The following is a 20,812-nucleotide window of genomic DNA, read 5'->3' on the forward strand; positions in this document are numbered from 1 at the left end:
ACTTGAAATACAGTAAGCATCAAAAGGAAATGGTTCCACCACTCTGAAAATTGTACCACCAATTTGCTATGCAAATTGGAGGAGCTCTTTGCATTTTTTCCTGTAAAAGGCAACAAATGGTTCCACTTTCTGTTCCAGTTGTTTTGTCTTCTTGGAAGGGTGTAAGAAATAATGACCAATATGGCCGGCCAACACCACACATAAAAGATGAACAGAATGGAAAACAAAAAAGGGTTGCAAAAAGATTAACAAATATATCGATCCCAATTGAGTATAACCGTTTCTGATTATATACAAAAGTAAGCACATTGCAGAGGATACATATACATATATATATATATATATGTATGGCTCGTACATCAAAACCATAAGCACTTAATTCATGATACGACATTGAACCATTGATGGAAATATAAGATAAAAAGAAAAGGTGGAATAAGCAGGAACCTAACATGTACTAAAATGTATATTGGAGAGTTTTTCAAGGAAGGTAACTCAATGGCCTATAGGGTGATTATTGTGATGAAGAGGATCAGGTCCCGTTGGAACTTCTCTTGCCGAGTCTTCAACCATGCCAGTAGAAGGAGCTTCATTCCCGAATCTTTCAACCTAAACGAAAAATCCCATGTTACCAACATAAAAAAAAAAAAACTAAATAGCTTGTAACGATTTTATTTGCATTATCATATATATATATATATACCTGTGTGTTTGCTTGAGACTTAACAGAGCCAAAAACAACCTTAAGGAAATGAAGAGTGGTTTTCTTGAACTCAGTCGAAGTAGAGGATTGAACAAATGGCAGTGAAACAAGGAAAATGAAGAAAACAAGGTTTAGAGGTTTCTTGATGGCCATTGTGTTCGAGGAGTAGAGACAGAGATGGAAGCCCAAAGAAGAGAGGAATGACATAATAAAGAATAATTTTTTTGTAATTTGTTTTTTTTTTTTCCACTTTCTCTTGCTTTCTTCCTTGGTTTCTGGCCAGAAATGAGGAAGCTTTTCGAAAACCCTTCCAAGGAAATTGATGGGTAATAGTGTTTGTTTGAGTGATTTGAAACGAATTTGACAAGGTGGGGTGTGTGAGAACGAAGAAGAGTGAATAGTAAGGAAAAGAAGAAGGGAAAGAGAAAAAGACAAGGAGAGGGGTAAAGTGGGGAAGGAGAGACAGCGACAGTGTGACGCGCACACTATTCCGAGGTAACAAGACGTTTGAGGGAACGGCACGTGTCCAGGTGGACATCGTCGTAGGTATGTTGGCGGCGTCGTTGTCGGGACGCGTGGCTCTTAATTATTGGTGGGAAGCAAGAAAAATCGCGTAAAGAAAAGGTGGTGACATGGGCCATCCAATCATTTTGGGTGGGGCCACTTCGTGACTCTGCTGCCGTGCCATGCTTGTCATGCAACCGCCAAGATAGGCCGTTTCATGTCCATGTCTTTTCTTTTCAAAGAGTGATTTTTAATTGTGCGACGATACAAACACCCTATTTTGTATTAAATATTTATATTTATTTAACATTGAGGGATGTAAATAAAAAAGTTTCCTTTTTTTTAATTTAGGTCTGATTTAAGATGGGTCTCTCTGAAATGCACGTTGATAAATCTCCATATCCAAACGGTAGTAATTGGACTTTCTTTAACAATTTTATTTTTTGGTCTTAGTATGGTAAAGCATTACGGAAGCTTCTGTGGGAGAAACTAATATGATAAAGCCTACACTTACGAAGGATTTTTAAGGCCTATTTCTCCATGCCGCCTTATATGCAATTAATCCTTGAAAATAGTCTGTTAGACAGGAAGCTTTCCATCTTTAACTTCATTAAACAAAGAATTTGGCGGAAAAAAAAAATTCTTTACGTTGTAAGATGTTACTTATGGTTGTCGGAGATGTTTTGTTAGTCTCACACGAGTTGATTGAGATTGAGTTAAAAAAGAAAATACTAGTTCAATCAGTTTACTTTTTAACAAATCATAAATTTTGTAATTCTTTAGTAAATTAGATGAGTTAATTTTTAATGATATTTTTTATCTTTTAATTTATTTTATAAATTTATTGTAATATATTTCACTTAATATTATTATAAATTTTAAATATGTTTTCACTACTTTATATGATATAAAATTGAAATTAGTTTTTTTCTTGGTGTATTTTATTCTTCAAACTTTAAAAATAAATTAATATAATTTTTTTAATTTAACAAAGTTTAATATGACATTTGAATAAAAAACTACTAAAATATTAGTCTAAAACATCACTTAATATGTCTAAAAGAAATTTTACGTAATTGGTTATAAAAACTAAAAATATTCATTTTTAAAGTTTGAAAATCAAATTGTATCAAAGTTTGAAATATAGACAGATTCTAAATTTACATATAAATATAAAGACTAAAAATATATTTAACCCATATTTAAAAATTATAATATTAGCCTACTTAATTTAACAAACAAATAAATTAAATATTAAAGCTATTTATATATCATTGAACAATATTTTAGTTTTAAAAAAAACAAATTATCTACCTACATATTTAGAAGTAAAAAATAATTATAATATAAAATACTTATAAAAAACCATAAAAAGTAATAAAAAAACTATTATTGGTAGGTTACATATCAATGTGACATGAACTCATTTAACCCATATATTTTAACCTACATTTAAAAAAGTTATATTTTTTCAAGTTAATTCAATTCAAATATATGATGAACTAAAATTATTCATGGAAACCATTTTGACATATCTCTTTTCCATCACGAGTGAAAAAATTGAGAAAATGTCTAATATTGCTATGGTATAAATTTAAGGAAAATAATTAATTTTTTCATCAAAACTAAAATATTAATTAATATGTTGTTTGAGTAGAAAATTTAAAAAGTATTCAAAATAGTTATAATTATTTTTTTTAAAGATTTTTCAAATTTATGTTTTTTTAGTATTATCTTGTAAACTTGATTTTGATCGATGGTTTGACAAAGACTCGGAAACATTACAGGTTAGGCTGAGGTTTTTAGTTACAATCTCAATATTATTTTTTGATAAATGTTAGCAAATGTTTCTTTTATGAATCTCGATTGTGTTTATTTGTAGGTAGACATCATTGGAGCTCTTGTTGTTGATATTAAACCAAAATTATTTTCAAATCAATGTCGTCAGTCACAATGTTTTTAGTTTATATTAATTAGATTTTCTATACCAATAATATTCCTCACTCGATAACATTTTCTTAGCTGATATGGAAGATATATTCCTTGACAAGTGCAAACTAGTTTTTTTAATGACATTTTTCATAGTTATGTTTTTGTTAATGTCTACAGTGATTATAATTTTTTTATCATCGATATTAATGTTATTTTTTGTTAATAATTTATTAGGATTTTTTCTAGTGTTAATTGGGAAAGCTTTTGAACAATATAAAATCTGATTTTCTTTTTTCAACTTCGTCATGGAGAATTTTCAGCCAACGTTGATAGAAAAGTAAAAACAAGGTACGAGATACAAATACAGGCGAAATTCAAGTAGAATTTCACGGTATGATCGATGCATATTATTCTAATTGATTATTGAAAGAGTGCAGAAATGAGTAGAAATATTTGTCAGCTTGATCTAATGATTTCTTCTTTCATGGCAAGTGATAAAGAACCAAGATTGCTGCCATTCTGTAATTGCACACCTGGCATGGCCACAGCTCTACTCCCTACAAAACCATCTTCTCCTATTTTGATCTCTCCAAATTTCACCATTGCTCCTTCACCTTCATACACGTGTCCAAACAGCAAGGCTTCTCTTCCTACACAACCCCCTCTCTCAATCTTCACCATTTCTGGGTTCAATAAGGCTCCCATGCTATCTACGTAAACATCATCTTCCATATTAACATCTGCACCCATCAACTTCATCCACACCACAAGCCAAAATGACCCACTTGTCATGTCCATAAAATACTCTCCAACTAAGCTTCTAATGGCCTGCCATGTGCTGTCCAATATGATTCTTTGACTCCATATAGCCACTCTTTCACCTGCTTTCTTCCTTCCCACAAGAATCCATTTCGCTATCACACATGCCAATGATGCTAAGGCTCCTGACAGAACCCAAAACAATGGGAGCAACCAATATATTTGAAGTTTCTTGTCACTCTTTAGGCAAACAACACAGTTCAAGGGAGCAAAGACCGCTAAACCTAACACCATATGAGGTAACACTGTTTGTAGCAATGGCTGAGTGAAGAGTGCTGAGAACGTCTGAAACCATGTTCTGGTCAGGGTCAATTTCTGTGAGTCATTTTTGTGTTCTGCAGCCAAATCAACAACCCTTTTTTTGCTTATGTTGTCTATATCTTGTATCCATTCATCACAAGCATTCTTCATCGAGTTCCTTATGACAGCTTGGGACTTTGATCCAACGTAGACACCACCCTCTTGGAGTGTAGAATTCATTTTAGCAACTGAAAGTGCACCGAGAATGACATTCTTTTGGACTAGAGAACCAGGTAGGACTACACTTTGACTCCCAATAACCGAATTGTCCTGAATCTCAATTTTTCCACTGACAAATCCACTTGAAGAATGGAAACCTGTAATTATCCGGCTAAAATCTCCAAGATGGACGCCGGAACCTATTGACATTAACTCTGGATATGAAACTGAGTTGATGGCTCTGATGGAACAATGCTTACCAATTTTGGCACCCAAAAGGCGTAGATATATGCAGAAGGCTTCTGTTCCTGAGAGAAGCTTTGCACATCTAAGATGGCAGGAAGTTGTCAGTTGACATTGAAGCCATGTTTTAAATTGTGTCTGGTTTTGACTAGTTTTGAGGAGACGAGTAAAAGAAATGGTGAGAATGATGAGAATGAAACCATGAAGCAAATAGGCGCTGGTAAATGAAATGGCAAAGGTGATTGGGTTTGACGAGACTTCAGAAAACATGGTAGCATATGCAGCCATTGTAAACGGGATCCAATGGAAGGCCCCACCTATGCAAACAAAGGAAAAGTGTTGGGGTGATAGAGGTTGGTTGGAGAACCTAGTATACAAGAAGTAGGAAATGACCGCAGCAAGGGAGCTGAGAAAGCCAACAAGATATATTCCCATAAAGTGGTAGATAATATCACATTGAGTTTTTCTGGTATTAACAGAGAGCTCTGTTTTCTGAAATAAAAAATAGAAGGTATTAGTTAATGGTTCTAGCTTCACTTGACTTTGAGCTCACTCCATAATCAGAGAAAAATACTAGGCAGAGGATGTCACATATTAAAATAATGACCTAAAATATATCTTCAGAATATATAAAATAATTTTATAAGCATTTCTTACTTGTACATAACATACCTTAATGCCATTATCAAGCTTTGCAGGTTTAAACACATGTTGGTCTGGTCCAACCTTTTGCAAGGCCTGTATCTCAGCACCTTCTTCAATGACACTTCCCTTTTGGATAACTGCATAAGGTCCAATAGAAGAACATTTGCCAATCCTAATAGGATGGAAACATAAAATTCCATTCTTTACCTCGTGGCTTTGAACCAAAACACCTTCAGCCATGATAACTTCATCTCCAATTGACACCAAAGATGGGTCTGTGATGTCAACCGTGTCAAGTAAAACTGATGATCCGATCCTTGCGCCCAGCATCTCAAACCAGCATTTCAGAAACACTGTTCCTCTGAGGTGTACCGCCAGAACTCTAGAAGAAATTTCTTGGGCCTTATACAGTGTCCACCACTTGACAAAATCCATTGAATGTATGGAAATTTCAGAGGTAGGGTCATAGTTTGGCCCCAAGAAAGAGCTTCCAAATAATGATATGCAAATGCAAGTAGAAGCCATGCAAAGAATCCATGCAACAGGTGCAAAAGTCAGGGAAAGTAAGTAATGTAACCAGGGAAATCCATCTATCCATTTACTGGCACTTAAGATGAAATTTTGATAAGTAGTGACGGATAGATATGCAGGAGACACCAGAATGATAGAAATATAAATAAGGGATAGGAGTTGAAGTACACGGATACCAAACTGCCGAGACTTGGATACCTCCACAATCAATTCAGTGGAACCAGTCTGAGCTTCTGGAACATTGGATGAATTGCTAGTAAGTTGAGGCTGAGACTTTGATAGAAGATCTTCACAGAAGTTAGCCAATTCTAGAATGCAGGATGCAGTGAAAACATCTATGGCTGAAATCGGAGTTGCTAAGAAATCTGAGAGTTTTTGAGTTGCTTTAACCACACCAATTGAGTCAATTCCATATGAGGTCAAGTTGTCTGTGATTGAGATGTTGTTGATTGAGATTCCAGTCTGCTCAGATATTAGCCCTTTCAAGAACTCTACAATTTCATTCTTACTGATCCTTTTCCTTGGTGCAAGTGGCCCCGGTGTTTTTCCTTCTCTCAAAATTCCTGTAGTAAACGAACTTAACAATGACTTCTTTCTCAAAACAGGTGTTGGACCTATTGGTATCAAGCTCAGTGTTTCATCACTGAACTGTTTGACACATTCAAACCTCTTGATTTTTCCTGATGTTGTTTTGCTGATGGTTCTGGGCTTGACCAACTTGATGGAAGCAACATTGATTCCATGTTCTTCCACCACACGAGTCTTAATTTTCTCAATCACATCTTTGGTGACTGGCTTACCATCCCTTACTTCTGCAATCACGACCAAGCCTACCTGATCAGAGCCATCTGGGGTGGAAATCCCCTTTGCTGATAAGATTTCCTCAGGAACTCCAATGACAGCACAGCAACCAGGACGAAGAATGTCAGACGAGGTCTCAACTGTCTTCTCAACATCCGCTGAGTAAATATTTCTTCCAGCAACAATGATAAGATCTTTGATTCTTCCAGTGATGAATAATTTCTGATCAATTATTCGTCCCAAGTCTCCAGTTCTTGTGTAGCTGCGTCCAGGAAGGTTTTGAAGTTCATTCCTGAAAGTTTTTAGACTCAATTCTTCCCTTCCCCAGTATCCTATTCCTGCACTTGGACTACTAATCCAGATTTCTCCCTCCTTTCCATATTCATCAAGCTCTTCAAGAGTTTCTGGATTAACTATTCTAATGTCAATATCTGCATCCTCATGATTAACATAACCACAGCAAACTCTTTCTTGCCAATCAACAATGATTGGCTTACCTTCTCCATATGCACAACAGACAAACACACAATTTTCTGCTAAACCATATCCAGGCGCCATCACCTTTTCAGATAAGCCAAACGGACTGGTTAGCTCAACAAATCTTTTCAGGGTCTTCGGTCTCACTGGTTCAGCAGCAACCATAAGAAAAGTCAAGGATGAAAGGTCTAAATTATGAAGCTTATCGTTGTGAGACTCCAATCTTCGAATCACTAACTCAAAGGCAAAGTTGGGGCCAGCACTATGAGTTGCTCGGTACTTGCTCATAACTTCAAGCCATAAGAGCGGTTTCTTGATAAATGTCATTGGCGAAAATAATACTGCAGAAGCACCACTAACAAGAGATGTAAAAAGTCCTCCAATCAGTCCCATGTCATGATACTGAGGAAGCCAGCTTACTAGCATTGTCCTTGAGGTGCTCTTGTACCTTCTTCGCATCAACTTTACATTGTGAATTAGCCCACCATGAGTGATCATGACTCCTTTAGCATCACAAGTTGAACCTGAGGTAAACTGCAAGAAACATATGTCACCAGGCTCAGGTTCACCTTGTTCATCAAGATGTTCCAAGACCTGACTTTTGGACTTCTTGACCCATGTATCAGTGTGCAACCATGGGAGATTCGGCCACCGAGCCAAAGATTTCTCATTTTTTCCAACGAATGAGATTAAATTTTTCAATGAACCTGCACGGACTGCTGAGTGATAAGCAACTGTTGATAAAATTGCCACAATGCTACATGACTTAGCAATATTTTCAATTTGCTTTAGTGCTTGTCCATTTCTTTGCATGGGATCTGGAGGAAGAATTGGAACTGGTATGACTTTAGCTCTTAGGCATCCAAAGAAGGCATCAATAAAATCCAAACCGGGGACATAGACCAGGAGAACCTTGTCACCTGGCTTTATAACCGGCTTTTGGTTTGTTACAAGCTTATGAGCAATGCAAGAAGAATTAAAATACAGTTCTCCGTAGGTCCTGCGCCACACTGGAGTCCCTTCTTCATTAATCCAAGAATACAGAATCCTGTTTTGAGTGATTGGATGAGTTGCCCAGTGCTTTAAGTAGCTATTCAAAGTAGGCAAATTAGGAAATTGCACTTCTTCCAATTCACCTAATTCTTTAGGATTCTTTTTCTGGGACTCAGTTTGCAAGGGAAACAAATTCTGCAGAAAACATACTTTGTATGAAGTGCAGGCCTATTTGGAAAACATATCATCTAAGTTCAACAAAATCTAGACTTTTCTGTTGGATAAACATAAATTACGGTTCATTGATTTCACTTTTAAGTCTTATTTTTTATTCCTATTACTGGTTTTAGCTTTACAGATTTAGTTTCTGTTAGTGTTTTTAACTCTACAGATTTGGTTCCTGTCACTGTTTTTATACTAGTCCCATTAGGGTTATTGTTTTTATTCCTGGTTATTTAAGGCCTGCGACATTCTTCAATATCAGTGTGTGCGTGTCGTGTTTTCTATTTTACAAATTGGTACCAGAGTTTTATGTCCTGAGTGTTTGAGTGAGAGAAAAGAGAGAGAGAGAGAGAGTGAAACAATGTGCTTGAGTGCTTGAGAGAAAGATAGAGTGAGTGAGATGACAAATCTAGTAAACGATATGTCCCTACTATAATTGTCGGAGAAAGTCAATTATGATAATTGGAGTCTGCAGATGAAGGCTCTTCTTAGATCCCAAGACGTGTGGGAGGTAGTAGAGAATGCATACCAAGAACCAGTGGAGGACGAGGAGCAGACAGTGGCCCAGATTATGTGTTGAGAAAGATGCTAGTAAAAGACAAATCGACTTTTCACCTATTGTATAGAGCAGTGGACGAATCAGGCTTTGAGAAGATAACAAAAACTGCATCTTCAAGAAAAGCGTAGGACATCTTGGAGATTGCGTCCAGAGGGGACAATCATGTTAGACAAGTCCGACTTCAAACTCTCGTGGGTGAGTTTGAAAACTTGAAGATGGAGGACAAAGAACGAGTGACCAAGCTCTATACTTAAAGAAGCAAAAAGGAGATTTTTTGATCGTCTACCTATACATAGATGACTTGATCTTCATGGGAAGTAAAGCCGAGCGGGTAAGAAAATTTCAGAACGTAATGAAAAGAGAGTTTCAGATTATCGATCTGGGTGTCATGAAGTACTTTTTGGGTTTGGAGGTGGACCAAAGCACGAGAGACATTTATGTATCCCAAAAGAGATATGCTGAGGGGATATTATAGAAGTCGAAGATGATGAAGTGCAATCCGGTTTCTACTCTCATGGAACACGACACAAAGTTATCCAAACACGAAGATGGGGATCAAGTCGATGCAAGCAGGTATCGAAGTTTAATTGGAAGTTTGATTTCTTGATGTGCTACGAGTGATGGACCCTTGAATGGAGTCTGGGCTTGGGCCCAAGTTATCAAGATCTGATGCTAAGCGTGGAAATCACTAGTTACCTTATGGAGGAGCCAAGGTATTTTCATTGAAAAGTGCTGAAATGGGTACTAAGGTACGTGAAAGGAACTGTTTTATACTAAGTTGGACAATTACCGGCTTAATGGATACTCGGACAGTGACTGGTGTGGAGACATGGGTGACCGGAAGAGCACCTCAAGCTATGTCTTCTTTATGGAGAACACGACTTTCACTTATCTCTAAAGAAACAACCCATTGTAGCGCACCAAGTACGTGACAACATCATGGAGTGTGCGGCATGCAGTCTAGCTTAGAAATCTACCTAGTAAACTGGAGATGAAGTAAGAAAAGAAGGTAGTGATTCGAGTAAATATCAGATTAACAATTGAGCTGGCCCAAAGTAGGGAACAAAGAGATGTTCATGAAACCATTGCCCACAACATTGTTTTAGGAATAGAGGTAGCTAATCAGGATGAAAGCTAGAAGAATTTAAGTTTATGGGAAAATTTTGTTAGATAAACTTAAATTAGGATGTTTTTGTGATTTCATTGATTTCGTTTTGAGTCTTATTTTTTATTCTTATTAATGGTTTTAGCTTTAAAGATTTATTTTCTGTTACTCTTTTTAACTCTAGAAATTTAGTTTCTATTACTGTTTTTATACTCGCGTCATTAGGGTTACTACTTTATTCATGGTCCTACGGCTATACAAGGCCTGTGGCATTCATGAATAATATACACAGAATTTCAGAGTTCAATATAAGTATGTGCCGTGTTTTCTATTTTACATTTTCAAATCATCGATTTGTAAGAACACATATAAATGACAAATTACCTTTGTGTAAGGAAATATTGGCAAATCATTGCTATGTGCAAAGTTCTTGCAGATCAGAGCCATGGCATAAGATGAATTTCTCTCTGTTAGCTCAAACGCCATGAGTCCACCTACATAGTAAGTATTTCTTGAACCTTGAAGCTTTGATTCCAACTTTTCATAAAACCCATCTTTCATATCTGTATTGAAGCTTCAGAATTTAGAGTTCCTTTGTGGCAAAAAATATTGAACTCTCAAAAAAAACAAATCAAATAGACAAACAAATACCTTGGCTACCAACATGAGGAAAGTACATAAAGCGGCGTTGAAGAATGACATTCTCAACTTCTCCCCCCATGGCTTCTATTGTCTTGATCGCAAGCTCCGTGACTGCTTCTCCCTTAATATCAACAGAGTTTCCATAGGACCAGAATAAGAATATGTTAGTGCCAGCATAAAACTTTTGCATTGCAACTGGATGTCCTATTGTGCTGGGATCTTCCATATATTCACTAAAATAGTAAAATCCAACAGGCAAATGTTCTAGCCCGTTTATCTTTATAACAGTGGTGTAGTAGTCATTTGTCTCTACTTTGCTGAACAATTCCTTTTCAAGGTCACTTGCATCCATTACTTCTGTTTCACGCTCTGCCATAAGACTCGTTTAATCAGGTTTGAAGCTGGAGAAAATAGCACTACCTTACATAAATATGAAGCAGTAAGAATTTTACCTACCTATGCAAGTTGAAGGAAATGATCTGTAAGTTCTTCCATATTTTAATGGAAATGAGCCCGATATTATTATCTTATCAAATTCCAGAGTTTCAACTTGATTTAAGCTCTTGGTCTTAACAGTTACACCATCAGAGTTCCTCCTGATTGCCAATACTTCAGTGTTACAACAAAGTTTTAAGGGAAGCGATTCAGCAATCTTCTGCCACAGACTTGTATATCCATTTTTGAATCGTCGAATTTTTCCAGCCATGGACGTTCTAGTAAATTCATGAAGGTAGGCATAAGGCATGTCTTGGGTAAATCCATATCCTGAAGCCGTGTAACCATAAGCTACAGATTTGGGAACAGATTTGAGTCCATGATGCTTAAGATATTCTGGAGTTAAGTCTGAAGCAATGTCACTAACAGCATGGACCCCAATACGATTACAATTCTTCACCTTTTCCTGCCAATATCACAAGGACAATCGATTGACCTCATACAAATTTCAAGTCATAGAACTTGGAAAAACAACCATTAGGTGTCTATGAAAGACTGAAAGTAGAGAGAAAAAACTAACTTGGATTTCCAATGTAAGTGTCATAACTGATACATAATCATCAGCAACTTTAATATCTTGATATTTTCCAGTGGAATGATCAATGACAGCAAGCTTGTGGGAGTCCAATTCTTCTAGTTCAGAGGCTGTCTCTCTTGCCAAGTGAAAAATGACTGGAGCACTGTTTGCTGCAAGAACTTGCCCACCCAGATCATAAACTTTTCCTGCATAGACATTTACTAGTGGTCAAAACCTATTGTCACTTTAATTAGTCAAGACTTAAGAGAGTGTAATCAAGATATACCTTCAATTTCTACTGATTCACACATGCCACCAACCGTATGATGTTTCTCCAAGACTGTGATGTTCTTATAACCAAGCCTGGCTAGTGCATAAGCTGCCGATAAGCCACTTGGACCAGCACCAACTATTCCAATTCTGGTGTGTTCTGGCAAGGAAGGGTGCAATTTGGAGAACTGGTCCTCTATTGGTCTGTCTAGATCCATCTAGTACGAATTTGAAACCAGAAACCAGTAAACCTATTGAGATCAAGTGAGAAACTCAGTCCAACTACTATAAACTTCAGTAATATTATTCATGCATGATCCAATTCGGGAGCAAGGTCCAACCCAACTAATACAGAAAGATAAATTTCATAAGCCAATGCTTGGAGGCTTTCTCGCTCGAAACACAGAATAAATAGTTAGTAGTTATGACTTATCACACAGACAAATGTACTGATTTAACATGAAGTTCGTTGCTGTGATGTCATTAGTAACACAGAAATGGAATCCCAGATGCATCCTCCCTATAATAAATGCTATATAAGTACTAGATTCAGGAATAGGCTTTCAGCATTGGGCTACTATAGTGTGGTAGAACTCGAAATAGTCTGTTGGAGAACAATTCAAATTTCTAGAAGTCAAATCTTTCTGATGTTGTAGATATATTATTTAGACAAAGATTTAAAATTGAAAATGTGTGCTCAACATACTCATTCAGCATTTAGACTAGACTGGTAGAAAATTAAACTGAATGACGAAGAAACACCAAATGACGAGAAGTTTTCACAAGGAACTCGAGAAATAGTCCACACCAAAATAAATTCAGAAAAGCCAAACTGTTGGTAGTCCTTTTCGTTGATCATTTGGCAACAGAAAAACATTTCACAATTAACTTTACCTCAGAGGTGAGAAGTATGCAGTTTAACTTCAATCTTCTAGAGGACTTCTTGGAGATTGTATGTAGCACTTGCTGTAATTACACTTCATTGTGAGAACAAAAACACAAACTAAGACAACACGTGCAAGAATCAAACACATTAACCCATGCAAGATTTTCAGAACCAATCTTGTCCACTGCAAACGTTTGAGCAATGTGCTTACAGAATCAGACATGAAGCAGAAAGGTTAACAAAAGAAACTATCACGTACCTTAAGTGACCATGCAACACGTTTGGTCGTTAGCTGTACCAAGTGGATGCAAAAATGGGAAGCAAAGGAAGTTTAAGAGTGTTTGTGAGAGAAGGGTACGTAGCTCCAGTTCCACATACTCAACTGAAGTGGAATCTGCCGAACTCATTGTTATATATAAGTGTTAGCGTATAAACAATAGAGACAATTATGATGTGAAGGATAATTCAATATAGAATTAGAGGATATTCCAATTTGATTCTTCAGTATCATGTTAATTACGGCAACACTTAGGAGAATCCATCTGCATGCCAACAATTACAAATTACAATATGAACTTACTCGTCCACGCTCCTCAAATATCAGTTTTTTATAACTTACCAATAACAAAATTTTAGTCTTGTATCTTATTATTTACCAATTATAATGAACATCAGATAGATATATGATGGGTTGGGTTGAGAAAGAGACAGACGAAAAATTACATTGAGTAGTGTTCATAATCGTATACATACACATATATACTTATATATATATGAGTTGGTGATGTGGAATTATGCCTTACAAGATACGAATTTCTGCAGATTGCTAGTTGACTAGGGAGCACCATCGGATAACGGTGGAACTTCCAATGATTGTCGTTGGATTGGAGTGGACATTTTTTTGCAATTTTATATACCATGTTGTTACTTGATTTTTTTTAAGGTTAGCGTAATGATATATGTTTATACAGCGTAAAAAGGAATGTTTATTTAGTTATGTTAGTTGTGATTTACATTTTCTTGATTTCTTTTTCAGAAACCAAATTATTTATTTTGGAAGTTCTCTCTTCTCTTCACATCTTTCTCCTGAATCTGAAATTAATAACGAAAATTATTTATTATTTATTTTATCGTATGATTAACATGAAAGAAAGGGATCAATTATACACCCACGCATGTTTCTTACCATTTTTTTTGGTAGAACTAGAAGAGATAAAGTGGAAAAATGGAATAAATGAAAAGAGCAATAATGATTTATATAAAAAAAATACGTAGTTTGTTTAGATTATGGTGAGAATGAAAAAAAAATTAAAAAAAAGTGAAAAATGAGGTTATTTGAATTAAAAAGAAAGAGAGTAAAAGTAAAGAAAAGTGCAAAACGTTTATTTATTATTAATTTTTTAATTTAATTATTTATTTTATTATAATAAATAAATATTAACAAAAAGTAAACATATAATTAATTATGTTGAAAATATAATCCATTGCTATTTTTTATCAATATTTTTTACGATCAATTATGTTATTTTATTTTCACACAAATATTTTTTATGCAAATAAAATGAGGTATTAAATTTTATGGTTTTCAAATCATTATGTTTCAATTTTGTAATTTTCTCTTCTTTTCTTGGCTTGCTCCGTTTCCATCTTCAAATACATATAAATCTATAATGTATTTTGATTTTTTATAATCTTTAATTTGTACATTAGATTTTTTTTTTAATTTCATGAATTCAATCTTCAAATTTTGAAAACATGTGAATGTTAGGAATACAAACGGGATTGTCATACAATGGATAAAAACTAAACTAAAAAGGTGAGCATCATATAAACACAAGCCCATTCTCTTAATATTTTTGTAGAAATAAATCCTCTCTCGAAAAGGAAAAAAAAAACATCACTGAGTTCATTACTTAAATTAGAGATACATGGATTATAAGAAAGGTAGAGGTAGGACCAAATAATGTTTCATTGAACATCATCAATTGAATGATCAAAATAATATGATTGATCTTTACAAATTTTCTATCAAATTTAAACTAAACCAAACTAATAAAAATACATTCGTTTAGATTGGACCAACCAGTAAAAAAATTAAAAAATTTTAAATTTTTTTAAACTGTATTTTATTTTTAACTGACTTCTAGATATGACTTTATTATGCCAATTTTTTTCGTAAAATATAACAATATGCATTTTTATATTTGTTCAAAGTTCACAAGCCAAATTTTTAGACATAAGGAACTAACATAGCATAATGTACCTAAATTTAAACATGCAAATTAATAGTAACAAACTTACTCGAGTGAATCAGTTTGTAGTCAAAATGTCGAAAATTTAATCCAAGATTGTTTAATCGAACGAAATTATGTACTAGGCACGTGTTGTATATCAAATTGATACGAATTTTATTGCACAGGTAGATCTCGACGAATGCAGCATTCTTATTTATTGCAATGTTTCTCGACCAAAAGTGATCTGTTTTTTTTGTCTTTTTGGTTTTGATTCGTTCTCATAATGAAAATGACTGTTGAAAACCTGTTAGCAGGTAAAATATATGATGATTTGTGTGGTAGGGTCTTCAAAAGTTTGGTGTAATGAAATATTAGATCCACACTATTGCTACCTTTCTCATGATAATGACATTTCTACAATAAACGAACAATTTCACGTAGTTTACTCGCAACAAAACAACAGAGATGTCATGTCGTTTCAACATTTAGGTGATGCCACTTTACACAGGTAGGTCCTCTATTACTCTTGCTTTATTGTTCATCAGTGTTCTAGTTTTCTATATTCCTCAATCAACTAAGAACTGATATTTTGAGATATTTGAAGTTTACTTAAGAATCTCTTCTAACGAGTATTTTTTTCATGAATAGTAACATAACATTAGCTGGTAGCATAAATGGTTAAGAGAATAATAAAAAGGGTAGGAGATAAAGCTAATCCGGAAATTTTTTTCTTGGTTTGCAGAGGGAAATCAAGCTACCAGGACTATCTTATTCTAGTGACAGGTAAAAGTTGGCACATTGGTTAATTATTGAATGCAAATAAACATAACCGTGACATCATGAATATTCTCACTTTATGACCAAGTAGTGCATGAAAATTAAGGGAATTGAATCATCTGTGCTTACAGCATGCTGTCTGATCTAGCAGGCATCCTTCTGAAGAAGTTGAGTGGGACTGATGGAAGTCTCCTGCGGAATCTGGGGTGTCTAAGCATGTAGAAGCCAATGAGAAGTGACACAACTTGAAAGGGAGTAACATAGAGGACTATAGCAGCAATGAAACAGAATGTGACAAAGAGTGTGGTAGCCCTTGGATCTCTCCAGCTTAGCAGACTCTGGAACCTTTCTCCTTGTGTACCTAAGTCTCCTACAACACTTTGGACTCTCCCTGCAATGCTTCTTAAACGGTCATATCTCATCCTAACAATATCCGGTGACCGTGAAGTTGGGAATGAATCAAACTCTTCATCTAATTCATCAGGATGAGCAGCATCAGCATGAGACAGCCTGGTATCCATGTGTGGAGGGTGTCTAGGCCTCCATCTGAAGTTCCAGATTCCAATCAAGAACAGGTACAAGAAGATTGTGGGAAGTATTAGCTCAGGGTAAAGAACCAATATTATGAAAAGGACATGAATTAGAATGGTAGTGATGGGGTTTTTCCAGTTGCATATCTGATCAAACCACCTCCCAAAGGCTATCAAACCACCCAGAACTTTCATTATCCTGAAGAAATTGGCTTTGCTCCTTCTCATACTCCACATATGCGAATCCACATCAAGCATGTATTCTACAACCTCTTTCCTTAGGGGTGGCTCAGCTCTGCTCAACCTCATTGATACAATCTGCATGGCCTGATGCCTCAGACTGTCCAACTGAATCACAGATAAAGGATGGATGTAGTGCATCTTCGGCAACAGAGGCTGGGAATACATGTACACCATATTGATGAAAGATGAGCTTGTGAACCTCACGGCCAATTGCACTTCTCCTGTTTTCTTCAAACCCGAAGTTTGAAGTACTAAAAGAGGATATGAATGTGTGTAAACTCTATCAGCTTCAAGTGTGGATAGCCTGATTCTCACCTTCCCTATCCTAGAATCCTTTGTTTCACTAGCTTTATCTCCTCCTCCTACACGACCATTGTCGAAGACTCCTATGGTAATAACAGTGCATGGATCAAACACTTCCCAAGTGTATTGCTCATTCCACTTTGGAGTGAAGCTATCCACAATAGTCCTAGTGCGGATCCACTTCTGGCCATATTTTGCCACACAATAAGCATCCGTGGTTCCTCTGCCATCTCTTGTCTTCATCGGCATAAGCCCTAGTGCACTTATAATCCCCACTTCTAGAATTCCAATGCTAGGCTTCCATAGCTGCTTAGCAGTTGGTCTAAGATCACTGCTGTAATGAGTTGACTCATCCAACACATGGAACCCACCATCCAAGCACACCCTCAAATGTATCTTGCTTGCGAATTTACTCTCCTTCTCCCCTTCAACAACCGCATGCTTCTCAAGATTAAACCACCTGCTGTTCACAGGCTTATGGTCCAGCCTCCGTTGCACAATCTGCAAAGGGATCACACACCTTCCCAGAATCTCATCTTTGTTTGGTCCAACCCTGTCTTCCACGGTCAGAATCAAGGGATCCTCAAACGGCTCCGCAGCAACCAGCATCAAATCCTCGTTCCACATAGGACTTATGTTTTTACTTTGAGACACTCTTGTTCTCACAAACTTGCTCCCAAGATTAACCTTCACAAAAACTTCAGGATACCGGCTCTTGTCAATAGGAATCAAGTCCTGCGCTTCGATCACATTGACCCTGACATACCAGAGCTTGGGAGAGAGGTAAACTTTTGACCTTATGTTGGCAACAGCTTCGGAGCCAACCATGGCTGCATCAGAGTGCCAAGAATCAGGAAATGCCTCATCTGCTTGAGTCCCCATCCAAACTGCGAGCATTAATTCTCCTTTGGCCTTTACACCCTTGCGATCTTCCAGTCTGTACCACTGTGGAGCCAAAGGACTGTCTGGGGGAACACGTCTTGGGATCTCATTCAGATCAAACCACACCCTCCCCACAAAGTCATCTGAAATAACATCCTTATCTTTCACAATTACCTCCAACACCGAGGCTTGAATCCGGTCTTTTGAGAAGGCAAAGACCTGATTCCACTCAGGGTTCGACTTCTTCTCAAAATGCTTGGTCACTCCCTTGAAGTTTCCAAGCTTCACTTCGACGTAGGGATCGAGACTTCCAGTGACATCTTTTGCAGGTAAGTCCGTGGCTTTCACCACGCGAACATAGAGATACTGCATCTGTTCAACAAGGTCATAGGTGCATGATAGCTTGTCCCTTGTCACTGCCCCTGCCCCAATGTTGGGAGAGGTCTCCTTCAAGGCGAATTCATGGGAATGTGCAAGTGGTGCCCTCTGCATTTTCTTCTCTAGAGAGAGTTAACAGTTAACTGCATCGATTTGAAACAAACATGGAAATTATGAACACATTGTTGGATCTTTTTTCGAATAGCAGATCTTGCTTTGGTGAACATCACAGGAGATGGAACATGCAGAAACACAGATAAACAGCAAGACAAGGACTTAAAAAGTAAAGGAAAGCAAAGCCAAAGAAAGAAACTGCAATTCATTTACCTGCTTCAATTACTCAAACAAACACAATTTGAAAATGAAAACGAAATGAACAAGTACTGCATGTGTTGTTTGAAGTTCTCGCATACCTCAAATGGCACTGGGTGTGGGGAACTTCCTTCCTCAAGGTGCAAGTACCGAATAGCTGCATTGAAGTTTGCGCCTATACGTAGAAAATACACCAAAATCTTACGTATATCTAACGCACGTAGACACCCACGTACACATTGAACATGTCTAATAAGACTCACGTGGATACTTCAGATTATTTTAATAAAATATTATTTGTTAGGAAGTAATTAGTTTTAATCTAAATTGTAAAGTTTATTTGTATGATAAATAATAATGAGTGGAAACCTGTTCATAGATTTTACTGCGGAAACTATAATGAAAAGTAATATCAGCATGAGACATAATTTTTAATTGACCAACTTTAAAACGTGAACCACAAAGGCACATGCGAATATTCTGGTCGGTTATGGCACTCTGAAGAATGTTTTTCTTTTGAGAGAGGGACAAAACTTATAATCGTTATTAGATTTGAACTTTTTAAATAAGTTATATATAATATTTAGGTAATGTGTATGTTAGTCTTCTTTTTTATATAATATATAACTCTTTTTTTTTCAGTTCATTTTGATTTATATTCAGAATGTAGGATTTAAATTCATACCCGACTCCAATATTATTTAGAGAAAAATATAATAATATTAACAATATTTAAGTCAAATTATTTAAGAGATTTAATAGTATTTTTTAATATGTTTATCTTTCTAAATTTTCAATTTATGGAATTTCAACTTATATTTTTAATTTTCAACACTTTTAATAAATTATGCACACGGGACTTTATATTACATCCATTTTTTTCTTATAAACCATCAGTATGTATAGTACCATATATTAAAAAAATTGAGGACGGGTCAAATTGGACTAAAGTAGAAATTGTTCATTCAAATAACACGAAAATATAATAATAAATGCCAGTTCGTTTTTACTTTTCAAAATGGTAATAGATAAATAAATTTCTTCCTTGACATGGTATACTTAACGTGAATTATAAATATTTTTCAGTTTGCTTATTATTTTTAATGAACTTTTCTGTAATATTATATTTCTAATTATAAATATTAAATATCTCTCATCTTCTTTCAGATAGGTGAAAATTCAATTATAAATTATAAGTAATGTCAAACAAAATAGTTTAGTTTCATACTAAATGTATTACCAAGTTGTTTATAGATAAATACTGATATTAATTTTCTTCTCTTCTATGGGGACGATGATTAAGTAGATGATTATAAAAATACTCTGATAACAAATCAGGAATTTGTCTAATACAATGAATATAATAATATACAAGTAAACACTTTTACTTTCTAAGCAGTATACTTTTCAATACTTTTTTATTAGTCTCTTTTAATGGCCCTATATAATATAGACTGGGCTGTTTTTCTCTACACCTCTCACCATTTATATATGTACCTCTAAATTATCTTAAAATTCCAAAATTGTTCTTATAATTCAAACTTCCATCTTTTATAATTCAAGATATTTTGAAATATGTTGAAGAATTTTTTTTCAAAGCTTCAAATTTCGAACTCTACTAAATAAGTTTTTTTAATACATTTTGAAATTTGTTAAGATATTTTTTTCCAACAAATTTCAAAATCCATCAAAGTTTTTAATAAGTTAAAATAATTTGTCTTTAACAAATTACGGAATCTATTAAGAGATATTTTTAAAAGTTTCAATAAATTTCAAAATCTATCGAAGAAAAAAATCTTTTTAATATATTTTGAAATTTCAACAAAAAATTGTTAAAAAAAATACTTTAAACAATCTTGAAATCCTTATTTTAGAAAGTAGATAAAGAAAAATTTAAAAGTGCATGAAGAAACAACTACATATTAGGTCTAATCTAGATCTAGTTAGATTATCATGACCTTAATTATTAATCACTATATTATTTTAATTACGTCTTTACTTAGAATTAAAATAATTTATTGCAAAGAATAATATATATACCTCATAAAAAATATAAATTTAATGAAAATTTCAAATTATTTTTTCAAGGAAAGTCACTAAATTAATCAAGTTACCTTCATAAATTTATAAAATTTTCTTTTCTTTTAAAAGAATGTATTTTACCATAAAGTTTCTTTAAATTCTTTGTAAAGATAAATCAATTTCTAAAAATTAAATATTCAAGCACAGTGTTAAGTTTTAGCATTCACAAAGAATTATTACCTTTTTTTTCTCTAATGGTGTGTTTGTTTGGAATGATTTAGAGTAGTTAAGAAAAAAAATGTAAATGTCAAGACTGCTTCGATTAAGT

At 35.0% G+C, this 20,812-nt stretch overlaps 4 protein-coding genes across 5 annotated transcripts; all 4 read right to left on the reverse strand.

The window, feature by feature from the left end:
• Positions 1–234: 234 nt before the first annotated feature.
• On the reverse strand, positions 235–1,087 carry LOC124848836 (uncharacterized). The gene is made up of 2 exons (XM_047326650.2): positions 704–1,087; positions 235–609 (listed from the first exon to the last, which is right to left on the reverse strand). Exons 1-2 carry the CDS (start codon positions 908–910, stop codon positions 496–498), a joined length of 321 nt encoding a protein of 106 aa, XP_047182606.1. The 5' UTR covers positions 911–1,087; the 3' UTR covers positions 235–495.
• Positions 1,088–3,411: 2,324 nt separating this feature from the next.
• Positions 3,412–10,554, reverse strand: LOC148201784 (uncharacterized). Its single transcript, XM_088109486.1, has 4 exons — positions 10,378–10,554; positions 10,207–10,257; positions 5,333–8,302; positions 3,412–5,152 (listed from the first exon to the last, which is right to left on the reverse strand). The coding sequence occupies exons 1-4, from the start codon at positions 10,552–10,554 to the stop codon at positions 3,596–3,598; spliced, it is 4,755 nt and encodes a 1,584-aa protein (XP_087965612.1). The 3' UTR covers positions 3,412–3,595.
• A 70-nt stretch (positions 10,555–10,624) lies between these two features.
• Positions 10,625–12,135, reverse strand: LOC148201785 (uncharacterized). The gene is made up of 4 exons (XM_088109487.1): positions 11,934–12,135; positions 11,651–11,853; positions 11,092–11,536; positions 10,625–11,004 (listed from the first exon to the last, which is right to left on the reverse strand). Exons 1-4 carry the CDS (start codon positions 12,133–12,135, stop codon positions 10,625–10,627), a joined length of 1,230 nt encoding a protein of 409 aa, XP_087965613.1.
• Positions 12,136–15,738: 3,603 nt separating this feature from the next.
• Positions 15,739–18,667, reverse strand: LOC124848834 (multiple C2 domain and transmembrane region protein 5-like). 2 transcript variants are annotated; one of them, XM_047326647.2, is made up of 2 exons: positions 18,564–18,667; positions 15,739–18,293 (listed from the first exon to the last, which is right to left on the reverse strand). In XM_047326647.2, exon 2 carries the CDS (start codon positions 18,262–18,264, stop codon positions 15,940–15,942), a length of 2,325 nt encoding a protein of 774 aa, XP_047182603.2. In that variant the 5' UTR covers positions 18,265–18,293; positions 18,564–18,667; the 3' UTR covers positions 15,739–15,939. The 2 variants fall into 2 exon arrangements, with proteins under 2 accessions (XP_047182603.2, XP_047182602.2); XM_047326646.2 differs by having other exon boundaries at positions 18,478–18,607.
• Between the last annotated feature and the right edge of the window lie 2,145 nt (positions 18,668–20,812).

This window comes from Vigna umbellata, chromosome 3 (genome assembly GCF_029865625.1).
Source record: "Vigna umbellata cultivar VRB3 chromosome 3, Vumbellata_1.0, whole genome shotgun sequence".
Lineage (NCBI taxonomy): Eukaryota > Viridiplantae > Streptophyta > Magnoliopsida > Fabales > Fabaceae > Vigna > Vigna umbellata.

Bases quoted from the DNA above. Each gene is read 5' to 3' on its own strand.
- LOC124848834 (XM_047326647.2), bottom strand. From the start codon at position 18,264: ATGCAGAGGGCACCACTTGCACATTCCCATGAATTCGCCTTGAAGGAG.
- LOC124848836 (XM_047326650.2), bottom strand. From the start codon at position 910: ATGTCATTCCTCTCTTCTTTGGGCTTCCATCTCTGTCTCTACTCCTCG. The intron at 610-703 runs GTATATATATAT...TTTTTCGTTTAG, and splicing joins AGTCTCAAGCAAACACACAG to GTTGAAAGATTCGGGAATGA.
- LOC148201784 (XM_088109486.1), bottom strand. From the start codon at position 10,554: ATGAAAGATGGGTTTTATGAAAAGTTGGAATCAAAGCTTCAAGGTTCA. The intron at 10,258-10,377 runs GTAATTTGTCAT...TGAATGCCACAG, and splicing joins CAATATTTCCTTACACAAAG to GCCTTGTATAGCCGTAGGAC. The intron at 8,303-10,206 runs GTATAAAAACAG...TGTTTTCTGCAG, and splicing joins TAGTAACCCTAATGACGCGA to AATTTGTTTCCCTTGCAAAC.
- LOC148201785 (XM_088109487.1), bottom strand. From the start codon at position 12,135: ATGGATCTAGACAGACCAATAGAGGACCAGTTCTCCAAATTGCACCCT. The intron at 11,854-11,933 runs GTATATCTTGAT...ATGTCTATGCAG, and splicing joins TGAATCAGTAGAAATTGAAG to GAAAAGTTTATGATCTGGGT. The intron at 11,537-11,650 runs GTTAGTTTTTTC...TGATATTGGCAG, and splicing joins CACTTACATTGGAAATCCAA to GAAAAGGTGAAGAATTGTAA.